The 20,041-nt window shown below is 51.5% G+C and overlaps 1 protein-coding gene across 15 annotated transcripts in view; it reads right to left on the bottom strand.

Moving 5' to 3' along the window:
• The window catches only part of MSI2 (musashi RNA binding protein 2), a 406,300-nt gene that overhangs the window by 139,234 nt on the left and 247,025 nt on the right, over positions 1-20,041 (bottom strand). For all 15 annotated transcript variants that reach the window (XR_011562222.1, XM_070774274.1, XM_070774272.1 and 12 more), the window contains one exon: positions 4,606-4,654. Coding sequence is in view for 14 of the 15 variants with exons in the window: in XM_070774274.1 (XP_070630375.1) it covers positions 4,606-4,654 (49 nt within the window). In the remaining variant the exon portion in view is untranslated. The remainder of the gene's footprint in view (positions 1-4,605; positions 4,655-20,041) is intronic.

Below are 20,041 nucleotides of genomic sequence, written 5' to 3'. Positions count from 1 at the left end.
CCTCTGGCACAAAGAATCCCAGAGAAGGCCATGGAATGAAGCGATGGAAGCTAAGGAAGGCCCCAGTTTCTCCCAGAAGCTCAGCTCCCCATCCGGCTGCAGGGACCAGACATGTGACTTCTTGAAACTCTACCCGCCTCGGTTTATCCATCTGAAAAATGGAGCAACACTGCAGTCCAGCAAGAGGACAGATGTGGAGGAGGGCTAATAATAATGAGATGCTCAAGTGCTTAAGGAGGAGGGCATGGCACTCCAGTACTCTTGCCTGGAGAATTTCAGACAGAGGAGCCTGGCGGGCTATAATCCATAGGGTCACAAAGAGTCGGACCCGACTGAAGGGACTTAGCACACACGCTTGTAGAGCGGTTAAGGGTGCTGGCTCAGGGTTGGACAGGCTGGGCTTATGTCTAGGCTCTGTATGGACTAGTGTGTGGCTCCGGGTAGCTTCGTTCAAGCACTTGGTTGAGGGGTGCTTAGAATGTGGCTACTTCCACTGGGAGTGCCAACACAACCTGGTTAACACAGAACCCGTGGCGCGTACTCTGATGGGAGGCCGGAACCCCTTTCAGGAATGAAGGACATCCTCACCAGCTGCTGGGCATGCTGCTGGACGGCGCTCCAACTCCTGGTCCCCTCCGGGACTTCCTCAGTGCAAGGCCAGGACGACACCTGCTTCTGGGGTCAGCTGCCTCCCATGCCCGAGCAACACACAGGTGTGACTGGGGCAGCGGGAGGACCACCCTCCCTTCAAACGCCGCAGGGCATCCCAGGTCAGCAGAGCAGCCCCCATGAACCCCCTGCCCCGCCTCAGGGACCCACATGCGCAACAACTGCTCCCCCTTCCCCAGTGAAAACAGGAAAGGGAGACAATCTGGGCCACGCTTCCAGTTAAAAGCTAAAAGCCAGAAGCACACTTCAGGCCCCGGGGCTCATCAGTCCTGGCTCCTGTATTTTCCAGAGGCGGAGCCGGAGGGTTTGGAGAGGTTAGGAGAAGCACCCCTGGCTAAACCAATGGGGTGCACAGGGGCTGGGAGGCGGTCCCAGAAAGGATGAAAGGGGGAAGACTCCACGCTTCTGTGCAAATCAGATGTTGCATGACCTTCCTGCCTCCAGCATGGAGGACGCATCTCCCCAGAGGGCTCCCCTCCCTAGAGGGCTCACTGTTCGCTGTCCCCTGGATCCTTTCCCAGGGTGCCACTGAGGTCCAAGTGAGGATGTACAAGGGGAAGAGACACAGGCTGGCGCCTCTGTGAACAGGAGGAGCAGACTGCTGTGCAGATGCCACTGAGGACCGCCCGTGCGCCTACGGGGCCCGCGGGGGAGAGAGAGATGACAGCCACAGTGGGGCCAGGAGGGGAAGTTCTGCCCAACCCCTAGCTCCTAATGGCAAGCGCGGCCTGACTCCCGGAAGGCCAGGCCCCGTGCCCTCGAGTTTTTCCTGCACGGCGGTGGTCACAGTTCAAGGGCACATTCACACAGGTGGTATTCAAAACGCCTGGGGCGGAGGACACGTCACCGCCCAGCAGAGCTGGGTCAGACGCTGATGGGCAGCACTGAACAAGCGCCCTGACACCACGGAGGGGTTAATGGTCTGCGCCTCTGTCAGCAGCGAGCTGGCGGCAGTGCCAGCCAGAGAGGTGTCCTCAACTTCTGCTAGGGCAGCACTTTCCTCGTGATAAGATAATGGAAAGCAGGAAGCCGAGGAGGTGAAGGGAAGGTTGGGGCAAGGTGGGTGCAGGAGGATTTTATTTTCTCGTGCTTATCACCCGATTCCAAATGCACATTCCATCAGGCCAGGGCCGTGGGGCCTGCCTGCTCTACAAGTATGTGACTAGAGCTTCTCTTGTGATACGTTCTTATATTTCTGAGAAAATTCTTTCCTCCCCTAATGCTCTGAACCAGTGAAGTTATTACCCCAGCTTTGGCCCCCAGTCCAAAGGGAAGCTCTTTCTCAGCTGGAGGGGCTGGAAAGCATGGGCAGCCCAAAGTCCCCGCTCACACAGGAAGAACAGTGGGGGCAGATGTCTGCACAGGGGCAGCCAGCAGCCAGTGTCAGGGCCCCTCTGCTGAAATCTCTAGGCACGCGGCCCCTCTCGCCTTGTCTTACCCGCTCGGCCAGCATCAGGCCAGCCCCAGGCTGCACTGTGCAGGCCGGCTTCCTGTGCCACTGCACACACCCCGAGCTCAGCAGGGCTCAACTCTTGGTTGAATTGAGCTGCCATCTTGAGATTCTTAGTGGTTTTTGACACCCTGTTCTGACTCCACAAACCACATAAGGGGTCTGGCACTGATCAGAGGAAGGCCGGGAGGCTATGGGGAAGGCCATGCCCTCGCCAGAGGCTCTGCCCACCTTCCTGCCCTTGCCTCACCAGGGGCATGAGCGATGATGTTCCCGGAGCCACCCTGAGCACTGGGCCACAGAACAAGCTCCCTTCAGCTCACAACTAGAAACCCTTCCCTGACCTGGTCACAGAGGGGCCGCCACCCCATCCCTGCACCCGGTGCCCCTGGACAAGGAGAGGAAGCTTCCCCAACAGCAGGCAGCCCCTGGGTCAGAAAGAGGGGAGGCTTTCCTGGGGGCCTCATCCACAGGCTGGCTGGGGGCCCGATGCCCTGGCTGTGAATCCAGCTCCGCCTGCTATCAGCTGAGTGCCCAGAGACTCACAGTCACCTCCCCTCCTCGGATCCCTCAGATGGTGAAACTCTTTCCCTGCCCAGCTGAGACGGTTCAACGAGATGATCCATCATCTTCTCCCACACAGGGCCTAACACAGAGCAGGAGATCAAAAACACCTTTATTCAATGATATTCAAAAAAGAACAGCAATACTACCTAGAAACTGCTGCGGAGTCTCCCAGGATTATGAATTCTAACACCAAACGCCAGTGCCTCGCTCAGATGAGCTATGCCCACCCTGAAAATCAAAGGCTGGAAACACCCTTCTCAACAAACCCCATCCCCACGTGGAGACAACAGATAACAGAACCTGAAATCAGCCATCCTGGGTGTGAGTCCCCTCTCTGCCAGCACCGAACGCTGCAAACAATCCTGTCAGGAGGCACTAACATTACCTGTATCTTACAGATGAATAAACTGAGGCATGAAGAACTTACGGGATTTTCCCAAAGTCACAACAACCCCAGGGTCTGCTGTGTAGACCAAGTTAGAAGACGCACGCGGAAGCAGTGCCAGGAAAACCCCACGGACCGAGGCAGGGCATGTGCTGATCAAGGGTAATCGAGGATTGCCCACCGCCCGCACCACCTTCCTCTCGCTCCTTGGCGCTCACTCCGGAGCGCTGGAGAAGACAAGGGCAATCGTCGTCCTGCTCACATCTGCAAGCTCGTCTCTCTCCCCCTGCCTCCCGTCCTCCTTCCCCTCCAGCCCCTCCCCAGCATGTACCCCCGATACCGAAGTTCCCGCCCAGTTTTCCACGCTCCCTTTCGAGGATGCTGTAGCTGGATGGACGAGTCGCTGGGCTCCTGGGTGCCCTCAAGACAGCCCCTCCTCTGCCCAGCCCTGCGAGCACCACTCCCCATCCTGCTCCTTCCTCCCTTTTACTCAGCCTGCCTGCTCAGAGCAGGAGAGACAGGCAGTCAATGCTGGGTAACTGCTACTAATCACAGGTGACAGCGAGAATGTAAACAACACAGGAAACATCTAAATGCAATCCAAGTGGCAAGGAAACACGGCTCACTGGCTCCTTCTCTGGAGAAAATGGCTTTCCTGCCACCCTCTTTCAGAAACCCTGCCCATGAACGCCGGGGGAATACGCACCCCAGAAACCAAGAGCTTCTGGAGAACGGGAGGACTGAACACTGAACCGTAACTTCTGACCCTGATTCCTCTGGGAAGGACTTTCTGGAGTCATCCGATTTTCTATTTACAGCAATCATTTCAATGTGTCCTTTTTTGGGGGCTGGGGGAGTGAGGTGGCAGAACTCGGACACCCCTTTGAGAATCCACTCAAAGCTAAGAAACCTCTCCCGGGAATAACATAAAATACTTTGCATGTCATTTCAAGGGTTCTTAGACCCCCAAGGTGAAACCCATTTTCGAAAACGTGGACAAGACACTAAACACAGGAGACAACATGGGGAAGTGTAAACGTCTTCCAAACGTCCGAGAGGCACAAAAGGGCATTTCTAGGTTTGTACTCACTGCATAAACCTCGGACGTATGTACAAGGTACTCACTGCATAAACCTAGGCAGAGGCTTCTTGGTTTTTGCTTTCTTTTTTTTGTTGTTGTTCTTTAGATGGACAGTGTGCTTCTAAACCACCTCCTCCAGAGCAAATTGAGAACTCAACTGACTAATTGCTGTGAATAACTTCCACTTGGTTCGCTTAAAGCCTGGTTCAGCAAGGACCAAGAACGTGTTGGGTGTGACTGTATAATTAAATGACAGCTCCCAAGCCCACCGGAAATGGTGTTTTAACGGTCTGGTATCAATTCTAGGTACCGTCGTGGCCCTCCATTAGCAAAGACCTACAACCGACGTCACCTCCAACTGCCTGATTTTGGAACAGTCGCTGTGTCTTTCGTCTCTGGGGCTGGAGGCCAGGAGAGGACGGAGGGGCTGCTTGCTCACATGGGGCTTCTTACCTCTGTGCCTGTTGGTCGTCTTATCAAACATCAGCATCGCATCCTCCACCTGCAGAGCGAACACAAAACAGAGTCTGCTTCAGGAACTTTAACAAAATACATGGCACATTGTATGTTCAGGGGAGGGGGGCAGTCTCCATTATAGAAATCATGTTGCTCATTAAAACCTATTTGAAAACACAAATATTAAAAGAGAAAATAAATCACTTTCTTTCCGTCTTTCCAACCTAGCACCGCCACATTTAGCATCTGGTATACTTCCCTCTAATTTTTGTAAAAATCTATGCCTATGGCTTCCCTGGTGGCTCAGTGGTAAAAAAAAATCTGCCTACCAGTGCAGGAGATGTGAGTTCAGTCCCTGGGTCAGGAAGGTTCCTAGAGAAGGAAACGGCAACCCACTCCAGTATTCTTGCCTGGAAAATCCCACGGACAGGACATGGGGTCGCTAAGAGTCGGACACAACGTAGCACAAATGCACACATGCCTATTTTAACATAGTTTAAAATCACATCACACATGGAATTTTCCCCTTGTTCTTTTTCACTTAAATAATATTACAACATTGCAGACATTTCCCAGATAACTACATCATGAATACTATCTTTTATTCCCCTAGATTTTTTTGTGGTAAAATACTCATAATATAAAAATTGCCACTGCAACCCTCTTTAAGTGTACAGTTTAGTGGTATCAAATAAATTCATAAAGTTGCAGGAGCATCACCACCATTCATCTCCAGAACTTTTTTCCTCTTGTAAAACTGAAACTCTACCCCCTTTAAGGGGGACCCCTTTCGTCCCCTTAGCCTATGGCAGCCACTTGCCCACTTTCTGTCGCCAAGACTGGGACCCCTCAAAGTATTTCACATAAGTGGAATTACACAGGATTTGTCTTTTTTGGGACTGGCTTATCTCACTTGGCATAATGTCCTCAAGGTTCATCCGTCTTCCATTGATGTACAGATCACATCTGCTTATCCACTTGCCCATCGATGACCACGTGGATTTTAGCTATGGTGAATAATGCTGCTATGAACACGGGAGTACAAATATCTCGAGTCTCTGCTTTCACTTCTTTTGGATACATACCCAGAAGTGAAACTGCTGGATCATACAGTGCCTTGTACTTTTATTTTTTTGAAGAACTGCTGTACACAGTGGCTGTACTACTTTACATTCCAAACAAAAGTGCACAAGGTTTTAATTTCTCTACATCCTTGTTAATATTTGCTATTTTCTGCCTTAAAAAAAAAAAACAACAAACAGTAGTCATCCTAAGGACTGTGAGGTCTTGTGAATACTAGCTTGACTGTCACATATTTCATGGAGGGAGATGCTACAGCTTACTTAATCATCCTTCAGGATGTTTCCAGTTATACACAATGAAACTTCAACATTTTAATTATTCTGGGCTGAACTGTCTCCATCCCCCACCCCTGCCAAATTCATATATTAAAATCCTAATGCGCAGATTCTGAGAATGTGGCTGCATTTGAAGATAGGATGTAAAGAGGTAACTAAGTGAAAATGGTAACCTGACGGTTAGTGAAAATAGTTCCAATGAGAGCGGACTCCTTGCGAAAGACCCTGACGCTGGGGAAGATTGAAGGCAGGAGGAGAAGCGGACGACAGAGGATGAGATGGTTGGATGGCATCACCAACTCGATGGACTTGAGTTTGAGCAAGCTCTGGGAGTTGGTGATGGACAGGGAGGCCTGGCGTGCTTAGTCCATGGGGTCACAAAGAGTCAGACACGACTGAGCGACCGAACTGAAGTTAAAATGCGGTCCTTAAGGGTGGCTCTGATTTGGTATGGCCGGGGTTCTTACACAAAGAGGAAGTCTGGACACAGGTACAAAGAGAGCCACACTCACGTCCAACACAGACCTAAAGAAATCACTTACGAAACCAGATTTGGCTTTGAAGTCCACTCCTTTTACTTATGATCCAGCCCTTTATTCACTTCACAGGAGACACATCGTGAGTGCAGGTGCTGTTCTAAAACCATCGGCCATTCACTTGTAGGCTGCACCGAGTTTGGCCAGGTGTACAGCCTGGTCTCCTCGAGCATTTTGTGCCCAAGGTTGGCAGTGAAAATACAACCCAGAATTTCCCTGGTGGTCCAGTGGTTGGGAATCTGCCTGCCAGTGCCGGGGACACGGGTTTGATGCCTGGCCGGGGAAGATGCCACAGGGCAGCCAAGCCCTCGCACCACAGCTTCTGAAGCCCAGGTGCCCATGCTCCACAACAAGAGAAGCCAGCCCCAGGAGAAGCCCTGCACATTGAAAGGAAGAGCAGCCCCTTTCCGCTGCAACTGGAGAAAGCCCATGCACAGCAAGGAAGACCCAGTGCAGCCAAATACAAATAAATGGAAAAGAAAATACAATCCAACCATGTGGCTGTGGGTGGACAGAACTGTTAGCCAGAAGGCTCCACGCGTGGAGCAATTTCAGTGCGGTGGGAGTGTGTGTGTGTATGGTGGGGAGGACAGAGCACTGTTCACTGGAGCTCAAAGGCTCACAAATGAGCTTGGGGGCCTGAGCTAAGTCAGCTGAGAAAAAGAATCATCGGCTATTCATTCTCACTCCTCCCAGACGACAGTCTTCGATGGAGGGGAAGACACTGGGCGAAGCAATAAAACCAGGTTTAAAATGGTGCCTCCCGACAAATCAAATCTATTTTCTTAGATGCTATCAAATATAATAGGGGGAAGAGCAAAGTCAAGGTAAGAACGGAAGAAGGGGTAGGCAAGCCAGACACAAACCTCCGAGGGACTGGCCTAGCTTCAAAATCCCTTCTGGAGTCAGGGCCCCCTTGTGTTGCTAAGCAACCGAGCCTGAACAAACAGGCTCCCGGGGCCTTCCCCTTCTGCTCCCCATTTCCGTAGTCAGCGACTGGGAGAGAGATGGCCCTGCACGGTGACTGCTCCTCTGGCAGGGAGCTGCCCTCTTTCCCCCAGGCACCAGGCTGAGGGGAGTAGGCGATGCTAGTCTGGATGGGGGGTGCCTTCACCAGACCTTTCCCCGGCCAGGCAGGCTTGATGAGCCCCCAGACACCTGCTGAGACCAGACACACCACGGCGGTCTGCCTCCCATGCACCCCTTGAGCAAGACCGCCAGAAGATCAACTGGTTTGTTTGCACACAGAGCCGTCACACTTGCACATATGGCATTGCAGACCCAGACCCTGGGCCTTGACGAGGACTCCACTGCCTAGGGTGCAGGCCGGGGGTGGGGTGATGGGTGAGGCCTGCCGGGTACCATGCAGGTAAGCCTGACGTCTGTTTCACACCCATCACCATATTTTCTAAGAGGTTTGCCAAGTCCTCATTTTGAGCTGAGAATGCCTAATGGTAAGAAAAACAGTCTCCCTTCTGTGTTGGCCATGTTTGGGTACTGAAACTCAGATCCCCTTAGGAAATAAATATTTTGAATTAAAAAAAGTATTTTCAATCCCCACCCATGCCCACCGCCCTTTTCACAGTGTTTACTTGGGTCCCTCTTTGCCTTCTTATGCTTCAGTGTTTTCTGATGCTGCCCTCCTAACAGCTGCTCCACCCTGGTGAGCGAGGAGGAGGATCTGTGTATGTGTTTTGGGAGCAACCATTGTCGTGAAGAACAGAGCTCTTTCCTCTACAGAGCGGGGTACAATGGGCCTCGCAAAGACCTCCTGAACAGATAAAGCGGCGGGGCGCAAGAAAAATTCTATTAACACTTTACAAAACAGAACATCTAAGGAGTAGCTAGAGAGGAAAGAGAAAGGGAAAAATAAAAAAAATCAATATGAATAAGTCCCCATGCTTGGGGGAAGAAAACTTTTCAGCGATTGCAAAACACTTATTAATTCAGAGAAGCCATCAATGCGATAGAAATCTGGCAGAACAGCAAGAGCTGAAACTGGAAGAATTTGAATATACAAAGACTGAATAGAATGAAAAACACAGCCTCACGTACGGGGCTGTTTCTCACGGTTCTATGTGAATCAAACAGAAGCGGCTTGTGTGAGTCTCCATCACACAAGGACGGGACGGATACGGTCAAGGGAGCTGGTATTCAGCCCCAGAGACAGCAAACCGGTAACTGTGTCTGTCTGTCTCTCCTTCTCCCTCTCGCTCTCACACACAGAGGTAGACTGCCTGCCTGTGCAGAGTTCAGCCTGGAAGCCAGGCCTCGTTCACGGAGTGGAAGAACACAAGGGAGTTGGCAGGCGGGTGGACACGGGCATTTCTCTGACTTCAGGGAGAAAACACCACTATCCCTGGTGGAATACAGCTTCAAAGGCCCCATGCTCCTCGTCACGATCAGCACTAGAGTCGGTTCTGCGTTGACGGTGCCCTCACCGGTCCGTACAGATTTCTCTGTATATACCAGAAGCGGGTGCCCACAGGCCTAGTGGTCCTGTGGGATCCTGGGGTGGGGATCAGGGGAGGCGGTGTCTGAACCTGAGCGTGTCTGTCCCATGTCCTGGCACCTGCCTGATCTGTCTGGGGAGGAGAAAAGTGTTCCAACCTTGAGATCTGTCTTCCAATAACTTCAGGCAGGTATAAAACACAGCCCTGACTTCCTTGACGGTGTATCTTTGCAAATGACAAAGCAGGGCAAGTAACTCTTAAGGGAGCTGCGTGGGAATGCCCCTGTTGTCGTCCGACACCACGGGGTCATGGACCTGTAATCTTGACCCTCGAAAGGCTCAGACCACACTGTGACCTCCTCAGAGGTGCCCCATGTACACCCCGCGCCATCTGAGAGGCAGTTCTGGGAAGCCACACTGTCTCTGTGGCATGGGGATTGCGCAGGGCGTCTCAAACCCCCTCCCTTTCAGAATCACCCAGAGAACTGGTTAAAACACAGACTCCCCTGGGCTTCAGCCCCAGGCTGTCTGATTCAGGAAGCAGCGTTTGCATTTCTAACAAGCACCAGCTGTTGGCCTGTGGACCCCACTTTCCATGTGCTGCTCTAAGGGAGGAGAAACAAGACCAGAAGTTAAAGACAGTGGACAGAGTGGCTTCTTCCTTTTTGCATACACTCGGGGCTCAATACAAGAGCTGAATTTCTCTCACAGAGGCAATCAAGGCACATCAGCGTGGCAACCATCACCCCGCTCTGTTCCCTCTCGGACATTTATACTCCCAGATCCTGAAAATGACGAGCACAGAACCACGACGGAAAAGGTGACAAGTAGATGGACTTCCTAGTAGTAACCAAGCTGTCCCGGGCACCCAGTGCAGGAGAAATTCGGACTCTACACGGACGACAGGAACATCCCTTCTAACAGACTCCAGCTATTGGCTACATCATTTAGGTCAGCTCAGCTGTGATCTGAAAATCTAATCAATTAACTTTACTTTTATGTGACATGTATTTATTAGGTATGCACTAGTTGCGAAGTATTAGCCTAAGTTCCAAGTAAGAGGCAAATTATATGGGTTCATGGTATACGGATTGCATTAATGACCCCCACACCCTTTATCTTGAAATTCTGTATCAACAGCTCCCCTTTCAAAAGAGGCAGAGTCTATCTCCCCATCCTATGTATCTGGACTTGACTTGCTGTGGTCAGTAAAAGAGCTGGAGAGGATGGTACGCCTGTGGGGGGCCTGGCCTTGCAAGGGTCTCTGGGTTCCAGTTTGCCCTCTCTGGCATCTTTCTGCCATCACCATGAAACAGACATGGCCAGGTGGGCCTCAGACAGGATGGGAAACATGTGGAGCAGGGCCAAATGCCCTCAGGGGCCCTGGTGAGACTAGCCTAGATGGGCAGGCAGCTGGGCAACCCTAAAACACGCACGTGAACCCCGCCAAGACCAGCAGAGCCACTCCCTCCCCAAGACCAGCAGAGCCACCAGCAAACTCCAGACTTGGGGAATAAACAGCTAATCTCTACCACAGAGGTTCTGTGCTTGTCTGTTAAACAGCATTCTTGCGGCAAAAGGTAACTCATACATGGCCCCTGCTCTCTCTCAAAAAAACAAAAAGCTTTTAGTCTATAAGAAGATACACAGGCAGTCTCAAGTAATATCAGACAATGAAGAAAAACAGGGGAAGGGGCGGAAGGAGGAAGGTGGACTATGGCCCAAGTATTAACCCATCGATTCCACCTTCCCACAGGAGTACAGGTATTCGGGTGTGAAGGGACTGCTTCTACATCTCTCCCCAGCAGCAAGGTTGGAGACCGAGATCCTGGAAACGCCAAAATAAGTTGGCAACACGCTCCTCAGCAAATAAGCACCATGAAAATCTGCAGTCATTAGCACTCAAGTCAGTGGGTGATGCCTCTCTAATCCTAATTCATTTAATGAATGAGCGAACCTTCTCTATAATGAGCCGAAAGATTTACTGTGAGCAGACGTTCTTGCTGGGTGATTTCAGAAGTAGGCAGAAGATGCCGGCCATATCCAGAAGGGAGACGTTAGCCCACCCAGCTCCTACACTGCCTGAAGAGAAAACCTTTCAAGCCACGGATCAAAGCAGCGCCTTGCGAGAGAGGTCAAAAGCTCTGCTGGTCAGGTGGGCTGGCCGAAGGTTGGAACCGCAGGCAGTGCCCTCAGACCCCTGCTGCTTCTGCCTGTGGTTTGGCTCCACAAGTATGCAGCAGATGAATGACGCTGATCTGGGGATGCAGAGAACTTGGTCCCAGGAGAGGACGAAAGAGCTGCTGGTCAATAACTCAGCAGGAGCCGGGCCACAGCCGAGCGTGGCGGGCGGCGTGGCACAACGCACGGGCAGGATCCGGGTTCCAATTCCAGCTCCACCAGAGGCTCACTGAGGACAGGGCACCTCCTTTCTCAGCCCTTACGTTTCTCATCTGTGAAGGCAGGAAGCTGCATGGGATGGTCACTGATGACCCATCCGCAGAGATTCTGCCGAGGACCCCGAGATGGACCGCGGAGGCTGCTGGGACCACAGCTGGGAGCTCAGATTCACCAGGGGCCCTTCCAAATCCCCTGCGCCCTGAGGACGTTCCAGGCAGTGGGACGTTTGCTGTGGCTGGCCAGCATGCCTGGAGAAATGTCCCACCCCCTTCTGGCACACGCACACACACACACACACCACAAACCACACGTATCCAGAACAAAGCAGGAAATGGCACTTCAAGTGATCCTTAAATTATCTGGTCAGACACAAGGAGGGAGAGGGAAAGGAAGAGAAGAGACGCAAGCTCTTCAAACTCCCCCGGAACAAATGCCTTTCATGTTGCTTCCTGCTCCCACTCAAACACTCCAAGCGTTCGTTTCAATAAACGCCCATAAATGCGATACCATGACACTACAGTGTGAGGGGTTTAACGGGTCTGCTGATGCTCTATAAACTCCAAGCCCTGAAGTCATAAGGGTGGAGTGAGTGTTATATACTAGGCAGGCCTGCCCAGATCCAGGCTGGAGACCAAGGCGTCCTGATCCTTGGGAGCGTTTCTGCACGGAGGATGGCATGGCTCTGCACTTTTGCTTAAGAACTGGGTGAGGGTGTCTGGTTTATGGAAATGTCTCAGCATGCTCTAGCCTTGACAAGAGTAAGGACAGTCTATCTTCAATCACTGCCCAAAAGGAAGAAAAGAGGAGAAAAAGGAGCAGGCAGGAAAATCCCATTAGCTCATGCTGAAATCTAGATCAGTAGTTTTCAACCTTGACTGCTCACCAGAATCACATGAGGAACTAAAAAAAAAAAAAAATTCCCTGTTGCCGGGGTCACACCCTGACCAGTGAAATCAGCCTCCGGGTGGGCAGGGGGTGGCAGTGCAATGTTTACAGCTCCCCCAGGGATTCCAGGTGCAGCCAAGGCTGAGAACCACTGTCCTAACAGGTAAATACAGCGGAGTTGAGCCTTCATCACAGTGTATGTGGGTGGAGATGGGCCCTAAATATAAAGGGGGCATCACCCGGATCGTCAGCTGCCTGAAGGCTGGCTGTTTGTCCCCTGCTGGATCCGCAGGCCCTGTGCCACAGGTGGCTTTTGGGGGGCTCTCCTCACCTTGTCTTGGTCTTAGGACAAGACAGTCAAAGTTCCGTTCTGTAAGGAGGCTTGGAAGGGCCAAAAACTGAACACAGGACTTTAAGAAACCTGAAGAAACTGCTAGATTTTTTTTTCACCACCATCAATAATATTTTCACTTGTATTATTGCTTTGGACCACACAACAGTCCCCGAAGGCAGGGATTATTATAAGCTCTCTGAGCCTCAGTTTCCTCCCTGGCAGGCCTGCCCAGGACTCCGCAGCTGGTGGTCTGAGTGTGCGTGCCGGCCGGGCCTGCTTGCCGTGGCTCAGGCTCCAGGACGGCAGGCACACAAGCCCCTGGGCCCCCAAACCCCTGCTTGGTCCACTGACTCCTGGGAGGCTGCAGCCAGCGAGGTGCTGAGTGGGCTAGGCACTTCCTTCATTCCAAGACTCAGAAAATTCTAGTTTGCATCCACCTGAAGGTTTCTCTATGTTGACTCAAGCCCATGCCTTAAATAAGCAACAAGACAGCCTGCTTAACTTCTCCCCAATTCTTTCTTTGGTAATAAAATAGAAATTGCATTTGCCATTTTAACCACTTTTTTTGATAAACAATTCAGTGGCATTAAGGACATTTCTTAAACTCTTCAGGAAGGCTCCTATGTCCTACTATGACCAGAATGTTCTTTCCCCATTAGCAAGACTCTTTTACTGGCCCTATTTTTTTCTACTTTTAATTATGTTTTAATTCACTTTAAACGAATCCTTTAATTCATTTTCCCATTTAACTTAAAACAAACCCCTGTGTTCATCAGAGAGCAGTTGTGAATTCATAAAATGGACACTTGCCATAGGCGTTAAAGGGTGTGGGGTGTCTATCCTGGAGATGCAGTTTACTTACATAAAGGCAGGCAGGACATCTTGCTCAGGGATTCTGATTCCACACGTAAATATCAGAGTCTAGGCTATGAAATGTCTTCCCCCTGAAATAATGATGACTGTAATAGCTACCATTTACTGGAGCTTAATAGGCAATTTGCAAAGCTCATTTAATTATCACAATAGCTCTGAAATAGATATTATCACACCCATTATATAGGTAAGGAAATGGTGGCTCATTGCGATTAAGTGACTTGCCTAGGATCACGCATGCAGCAAATGATGGAGCCGGGACTTAAACTCAGATGCATGCCCAAATCTTTCCCTGGTCTCCCTTGACTGCGTTCTATTTTTGAATCCCCAGGGCCCCGTGGAGCTGCACTGTCTCCCGAGTGAACCAACAAACACGGCCTTAAAACTCTACCAAAAAAGTTAAGAGAGGTGATGAGGTAACCAAGGCGACAGCTGTATATTGCCTCTGGCAGTCTCGGGAGAAGAAAGAAGGGTTGGAGGGAGGAGCAAATGGAGAAGGAGGCTGAGGGGTCTCTTCCTTCTAGATGGGTGAACTTGAGAACCCCTGAGCCGACTTGTCCGCTCTGTGGTCACAGAGCAGGCTGGGGGCACGGCTGGAACGGGCAGAGGGGTCCTAGAACTCAGTCCTCAGGCTGCCAGAGTGCCCGCTGGGCCAGCCCCGAGAATGCTGAGTCCCACTTCCTGGAGCTGTGAGGAGGCCTTCAGGTGGTGGGTGGCCAGTGACTAATGTGCAGGACATGCTTATCACAGGAGATTTGTTGCAAGTCACCACCCCACCCCTGGCAATCTCCCGGTGTGTGCACCTACACACATGTGTGTGCACACGTACACACACCCTACACGGTTCACTGGAGGGATGCGCCCAATGCTGTGCGACTCCTCACTGCAAACGGGTCACGCTCAGGGACAGCCATTAAAGAAACCAGCGTGTCTTCGGGGGCGCAGTCCCAGGAGGCACCTCTCAAATCCGAGCAAGGCAAGCGAGCGCCTGCCTGGATGGCCTCCGGTGGAAGTGGGGGCTCAGGCTGGGCCCAGCATCACCCCAGAGGGCAGGGCCGGAGGCTCTCTCGGGGGACGTCCCCACTAGGGTGAGACAGGCGGCTGCGAAGGAGGGTGGTGGGAGAGGGACCAGGACAGGCCGGGCGCGAGCTGCCAGAGGAGAAGCAGTTGGTTCTGCAGGCTTGACAGCTGTCACGCGGAAACGGCATCTGGCCTAACGGCCTCTAGAGCGGGGCGCCTTCGCGTGGCGGTGGTGAGCGCCGGAAATCCACGGCCTGCGTGCAGCGCTGGCTGTGAGTGCGCGCGTGCGTGCAGGTGGGCGGGCAGGCTGCCTCAGGCTCCTCTCCCCCCGGCCCAGCCTCTCCCCATCAGGCCGCACCTACCGTGAAAAAGGCCCAAACCTGCTGGCTCCAGAGGAGACAGGCGGGTCATTAGTGGAGCACTGATGTGCTGTAACACTCTCTTGCATTCCCATTAAACAAATACTAAACTGCTAATTGCCAAAATAGATCTCCACGACTCTGACCGAACAGGGGAAGGGTTTATAATTACCAAGTGTGAAAACGCGCAGCCTGTAAATAACCACCTCATCTGTCCTAATACGGGCTGATATTGATGGGCATGAAATAAACATCAGGACCAAATGGAAAAATCACCCGCATCTCCTGTGGCCAATGCAATCTCGAATGGTGACAAGCGTGGCTGCAGTCACCGGCTCGGGGAGGGAAGAGGGGAGAACGGACTTGGACGGGCTCAGAGAGTCTAGGTTCCAAACCCGATTTTCCATCCCTTGGGCTTTCAGCATCTTCTTTCAGCCTGGAGGACAGGCTGTGATTTGATGATGGGATGGAAGGCTGGCCTGCACCCTGGAAATGCCCAGGCCCAGGACCCTTGGCGACAGGCCTTCAGGGCACGTTCTATCCTGCCCTCTTGAACAGACTGGCTGGCGAGGATGGAGAATCAGGGAGACAGAGAGTTTCACCAAGGTGACATGTTTATTCACAAACCAGTATCTATCAAGGCTATCCTATCTGGCCGATGCAAAGAACTGGTCACAATGCATGGATGAAGAGAACTGGGGTTTAAAATCACCTCTGGACTTCCTGACACCCTATGTCACGCTACCAATGGGATAGCAGGTAGACGAGTCTGTAAGGGAAAGTGTTAGTTGTTCAGTCATGTTTGACTCTTTGCGACCCTCATGGACTGTAGTCTGCCAGGCTCCTCTGTCCATGGGATTCTCCAGGCTAAGAATACTGGGGTGGGCTGCCATTCCTTTCTCCAGGGGATCTTCCCAACCCAGGGATCAAACCTGGGATTCCTGCATTGCAGGCAGATTCTTTATCATCTGAGCCACAAAGGAAGCCCATAGATGGGTCTATCAGATTCCAAAGACCTCCCTTCCCCCAACTGCACCTGAGGAGGGGGAGATGACCTGCCAGAGGTCACAGAAACAGTCTCCCCTTCACTCTCCACCAGACTGAGATTCTGAGGGATTCAGCAGGGCTTATAGTGAAAGACCGAAGCCGAAGACAGAGGTTCCCTTGGTCTCAGAATTAGTCCCGGGAATTAGAAGTGACTGGGAGTCCCTGCTCCCCTCCCCACCTGGAGCAGGCATCCGTTCTCCAGGGCTCCTCTGAACCCCTTCTGGAGCTTCAAAGACTCGCAGCATCTCCATCCAGTCGATCCCTCGGGCGGATGCAGGAACAGCAGCACTTAAGAGGCCTGACCTCCAACCGGAAGCCCAGCTGTGGCACACGGAAGAATCCTGCCAACTGCACGGCGTCAGGCAGCTGAATCAGGGCACCAAGCAGCACCCAGCCCAGATCTTCCTAATGGGGCTCAAGGGTGTCTCCAGAAGCTCTTCCCCACTGGGCCACACGAGAGCCAATCTCCTGGGCACCCTGGCCCTGAAGTTGCCCCCAGGGTCCTGGGCCAAAGACCCCATCAAACGTCAGCATAAGCAAGGAAGGTCTGAACTACAGACAACTTTTAAAGGAATTCTACTCTGTCATTTTTAAATTCCCAAAGCATCTTCAAATAACGGCTAACAGAACGCTACCGAGAACAAAGTTCACGTGCGGCAACAAAGTCGAAAAGACTTGTTCACTCAGCCAGGTTACTTCCTGTTCAGAGAGGATCATAAATGTCCGAGCTGGAAAGGTCCAGCACCGTCATTCTGCAGAGGGACAAAGTGGCTCGCAGTGATCCCGTGCAAACTGAGAGTGCGGGTCCAAAAAGCCCGGGGGGATCGGGAGTCCCGGGTTCACACACGAATCCACCACGCCCACCTCTGACTGTCCCAGGCAGGGCTTCTGGAGGCTCAGTCTCCCTGCAAGAGAAGGGCTGATGATAACCCCAGCCCCAAGAAGCAGAAAGAACCGTAACCCACAGGGAAGTATTCAGGTTGGTGGTAAATGACGTCCCTTGCTATGGCCAGTACTCGGCAGGCACAGCATCTCAACAAGGATCTGAGGGCTGGAGAACAAACGGAAGAGGCTTCGTGTCCATAATGCAAACGCCAACTCAGTGAACTCTGCGGGTGAGCGAGCGTCACCCTCATGAGGGCACCGGGCTTTCTGTGCTGTGCTCTAAGGAACTGGACGCAAATAAACCATTTTTTAGAAAGCAGGTGGAACGGCAGAGCCAACCAGAGCGCAGGCTGCAGTAGAATATTCCTCACGATAAACAGAAACAAACCACTGGTACCCAACGCAGATGGATCTCAAGGAAATTACACTGACTGAGAAAAGTCAGTCTCAAAGGCTTGTTCCATCCCATACGATCCCATTTCTGCAAGATTCTCGAAATGACAAAATTACAGTGATGGAGAACGGAGGAGTCTGCCGGGGGTTAGGGGTGGGGAAATGGACGAACCATTATACGAGGAATTTCACTGCGGTGACGGGAACACTTGTGATCTCGACTGTGATCATCATTGCTTAAATCTATCCATGTGACAATGTTTCAAAGAACAGCACACACACACACACACACACACACACACACACACAGCACTCAGCAAGCACTTACTGTGCAGTCATTTTTGTATGACACACACACGCACACCTGTTAAAACCAGTGATGTACCAGCATCCATTTCTTGGTTTTAACAACGTGGTATGGTTATGGACGAGACGATATTATCGTCATGGGAAGCTGGGTGAAGGGTACACAAGAGCTCTTTGTATGATTTTTACAACTTTTTGTGAGTCCTACACTACTGAAAAATAAACATTTAAAACAGTAATTTTTAAAAACCACAAGGGGGCTCATTCTATCACGAAAACTCAGTGGCAGATCAGTTTATAATGCAAATAATTAGGCCCTAATTTCTCTTGATTTGGATAGCGTGGGCACAAATAAGGCGCGCTGACAGTAGAAGAGCTACCCCTACTCGCGTTGGCTACTGGCCCCGGCACGTACTGCGCTGAACCAGCACTGTGTCGCACAAGTCTCTGTGCCGGGAGTCCCGACTGCCCCGTCTCATCTTCTACCCTGGCCCTCAGGAGACTTCACCACACAGCTCTGCAAACGCACAGCGCCTGCTACAGTGACTCGTGCAAAAATGGCTGCACAGTAAGTGCTTGCTGACTGAGTTTCAGAAAGACTCTTGCAGGATAAAGAAAAAACAATGCAACTAGAAAAGACCCTCGAGCGCGGTGCTTTCCATTTTCTTCTCTTTTAGGCTATCAAGGCCTTCTCTTTCGTTTAGGTTCTGAAACAGATCTTAAATCTTTGGAGATATTTCATACACCAAACTGTATTTATTCCTGCTTCTGAGATGTGGAAACGTATTTACCAACACTCGTCCTAACTGTGAACTGGGGCTTTGGGCAGCATGGGGTGGCCTGGGGCAGAGTGAATCGGATATTCTCCAGAGGGAAGCACACTTGACGATTCAGTTGGTCCTCACGTCATCTGGGGTGGGGAAACCATGATACCCGACGGGTTTTTTGATGGAACGATGAAGTCCATCTGAAGACCACACGCCTTTCTTTTGACCCGGAGGTTGGACACTTCTGGCCTGATCTCTGAGTCACGATCTGACCATGACGCAGATCTCTGCACATGAATATTGACAGAATAACCAACCTCCTACTTAATCCCCCAGCCAAACAACTCCCTGAAGGGGGAAAGAGAAGGGAGAGGGAAAAACCCTCATCTACCCTTAAAAAAAAAAAAAGTACCAATTCAAGCTGCTTCAAGACCCAACAAGCATGTTTTTCTTTCATTTATTTCTACATCAACACTCTGAAGGACACAGATCTTTCTTGTTTCAAGAGCTGTCAATTTGCTTTAACGCCGTGGTTTTCATCTGTTTCAGGTAAAGAGGAATTACAAAGCAGGTAAAAGAGACAACGCACCAGCATCCAATGTATTCTGGCAATCCGAACTGGGACCAGGGTAAAAGGAGATTAAATGACAGGCCACAGCACACCCCTGTGTGCAACCCCGGTGCCCACCCCTGCCTGCCCTCCTCTCGCAAACTCTATGATTTGACGGAGCCTTCAGCTCTTTGCTGAAAACTGTACTATCTGCTGCACCCTAATTCTTCGAATCATTTATACATGTTGCACAACTCATACAGTATTTTTGCTTTCTGAAGCAGAAAAACCTCTTAGCTGCTGGTAAACTGTCAGGTGCGGTTACTTTAAATACCCCCGTGAAACAGCACAGAAGCCGGCAGCACGTTGCTGGATTCACTACCCTTCCCCATATAAATGAACAGACACAAACGCCTGCCACACGCCAGGCTGTGAGAAAGCCTCACCCCATCGAGCCTAAGGGTTCCATTACCAGGGAACTCAATAAATAAAAGGCAGCCCTGATCTCCTCCTCTCGCGGGCCTCCTCTGCCAATGACGATGCCCCATGAAGATTGCTGGCTAACTCATTTACATTTCTCTTTGTTTTTAATTAAATTGCTCCTCCACTGCTCAGACCTGTAATTTTTCCGTCTTCAGCTCCAGGGCTGGGGATTTCTGAGAGAATGACAGAAATGCCTCCGAAGGTCTCAGGGGCCGAACGGCATGCAGGCTCCTGCCCCTGACTGTCACAGGTGGGTCACAAGGACCTGGCCACAGGCTCTGAGAGCCCAGGGCATCGGGTTCCTTTGAGATACTAAAGGGACAACCCCCCCCTCCCCAAGCCGACACACATACCCACCACCAATTCGAAATTAAATGTAAATGTGAGAAGGGACCTGCGGTACTTTCTTTTGCCAAATCCCATTGGCGTGTAGACACCATCAGAATCTAGATTGTTAATAATGTGTGTGTCCACAAGAGGTGCTTATCGGGGCACACGGGCCCGGGCCCCAGCTCGGCAGCAGGGACTAGTGGGAGAATCCAGAGGCTTTGGAGGTAGACGCCTTAGATTTCAGTCCTGCCACTCACCGGCTGGTGGCCTTGGGCAGGTGACTGGACTTTGCTGCACATCTGAGTTGGTACCCACCTCACCGTGCCACTACGAGCATTAAGACTCGTTAACTCCTGGGTGGCATGTTGGCTCACAAGGAGCACTATCGAGCTGCCACCCATCGTCACGGCCGCCTCAGAGAGTTGGTCAGGAGAGACGTCTAATGTTGCTCATTG

This window comes from Bos indicus, chromosome 19 (genome assembly GCF_029378745.1).
Source record: "Bos indicus isolate NIAB-ARS_2022 breed Sahiwal x Tharparkar chromosome 19, NIAB-ARS_B.indTharparkar_mat_pri_1.0, whole genome shotgun sequence".
Lineage (NCBI taxonomy): Eukaryota > Metazoa > Chordata > Mammalia > Artiodactyla > Bovidae > Bos > Bos indicus.
The sequence above is the reverse complement of the archived record's forward strand: the minus strand, read 5'-3'. Positions and strand labels throughout refer to the sequence as shown.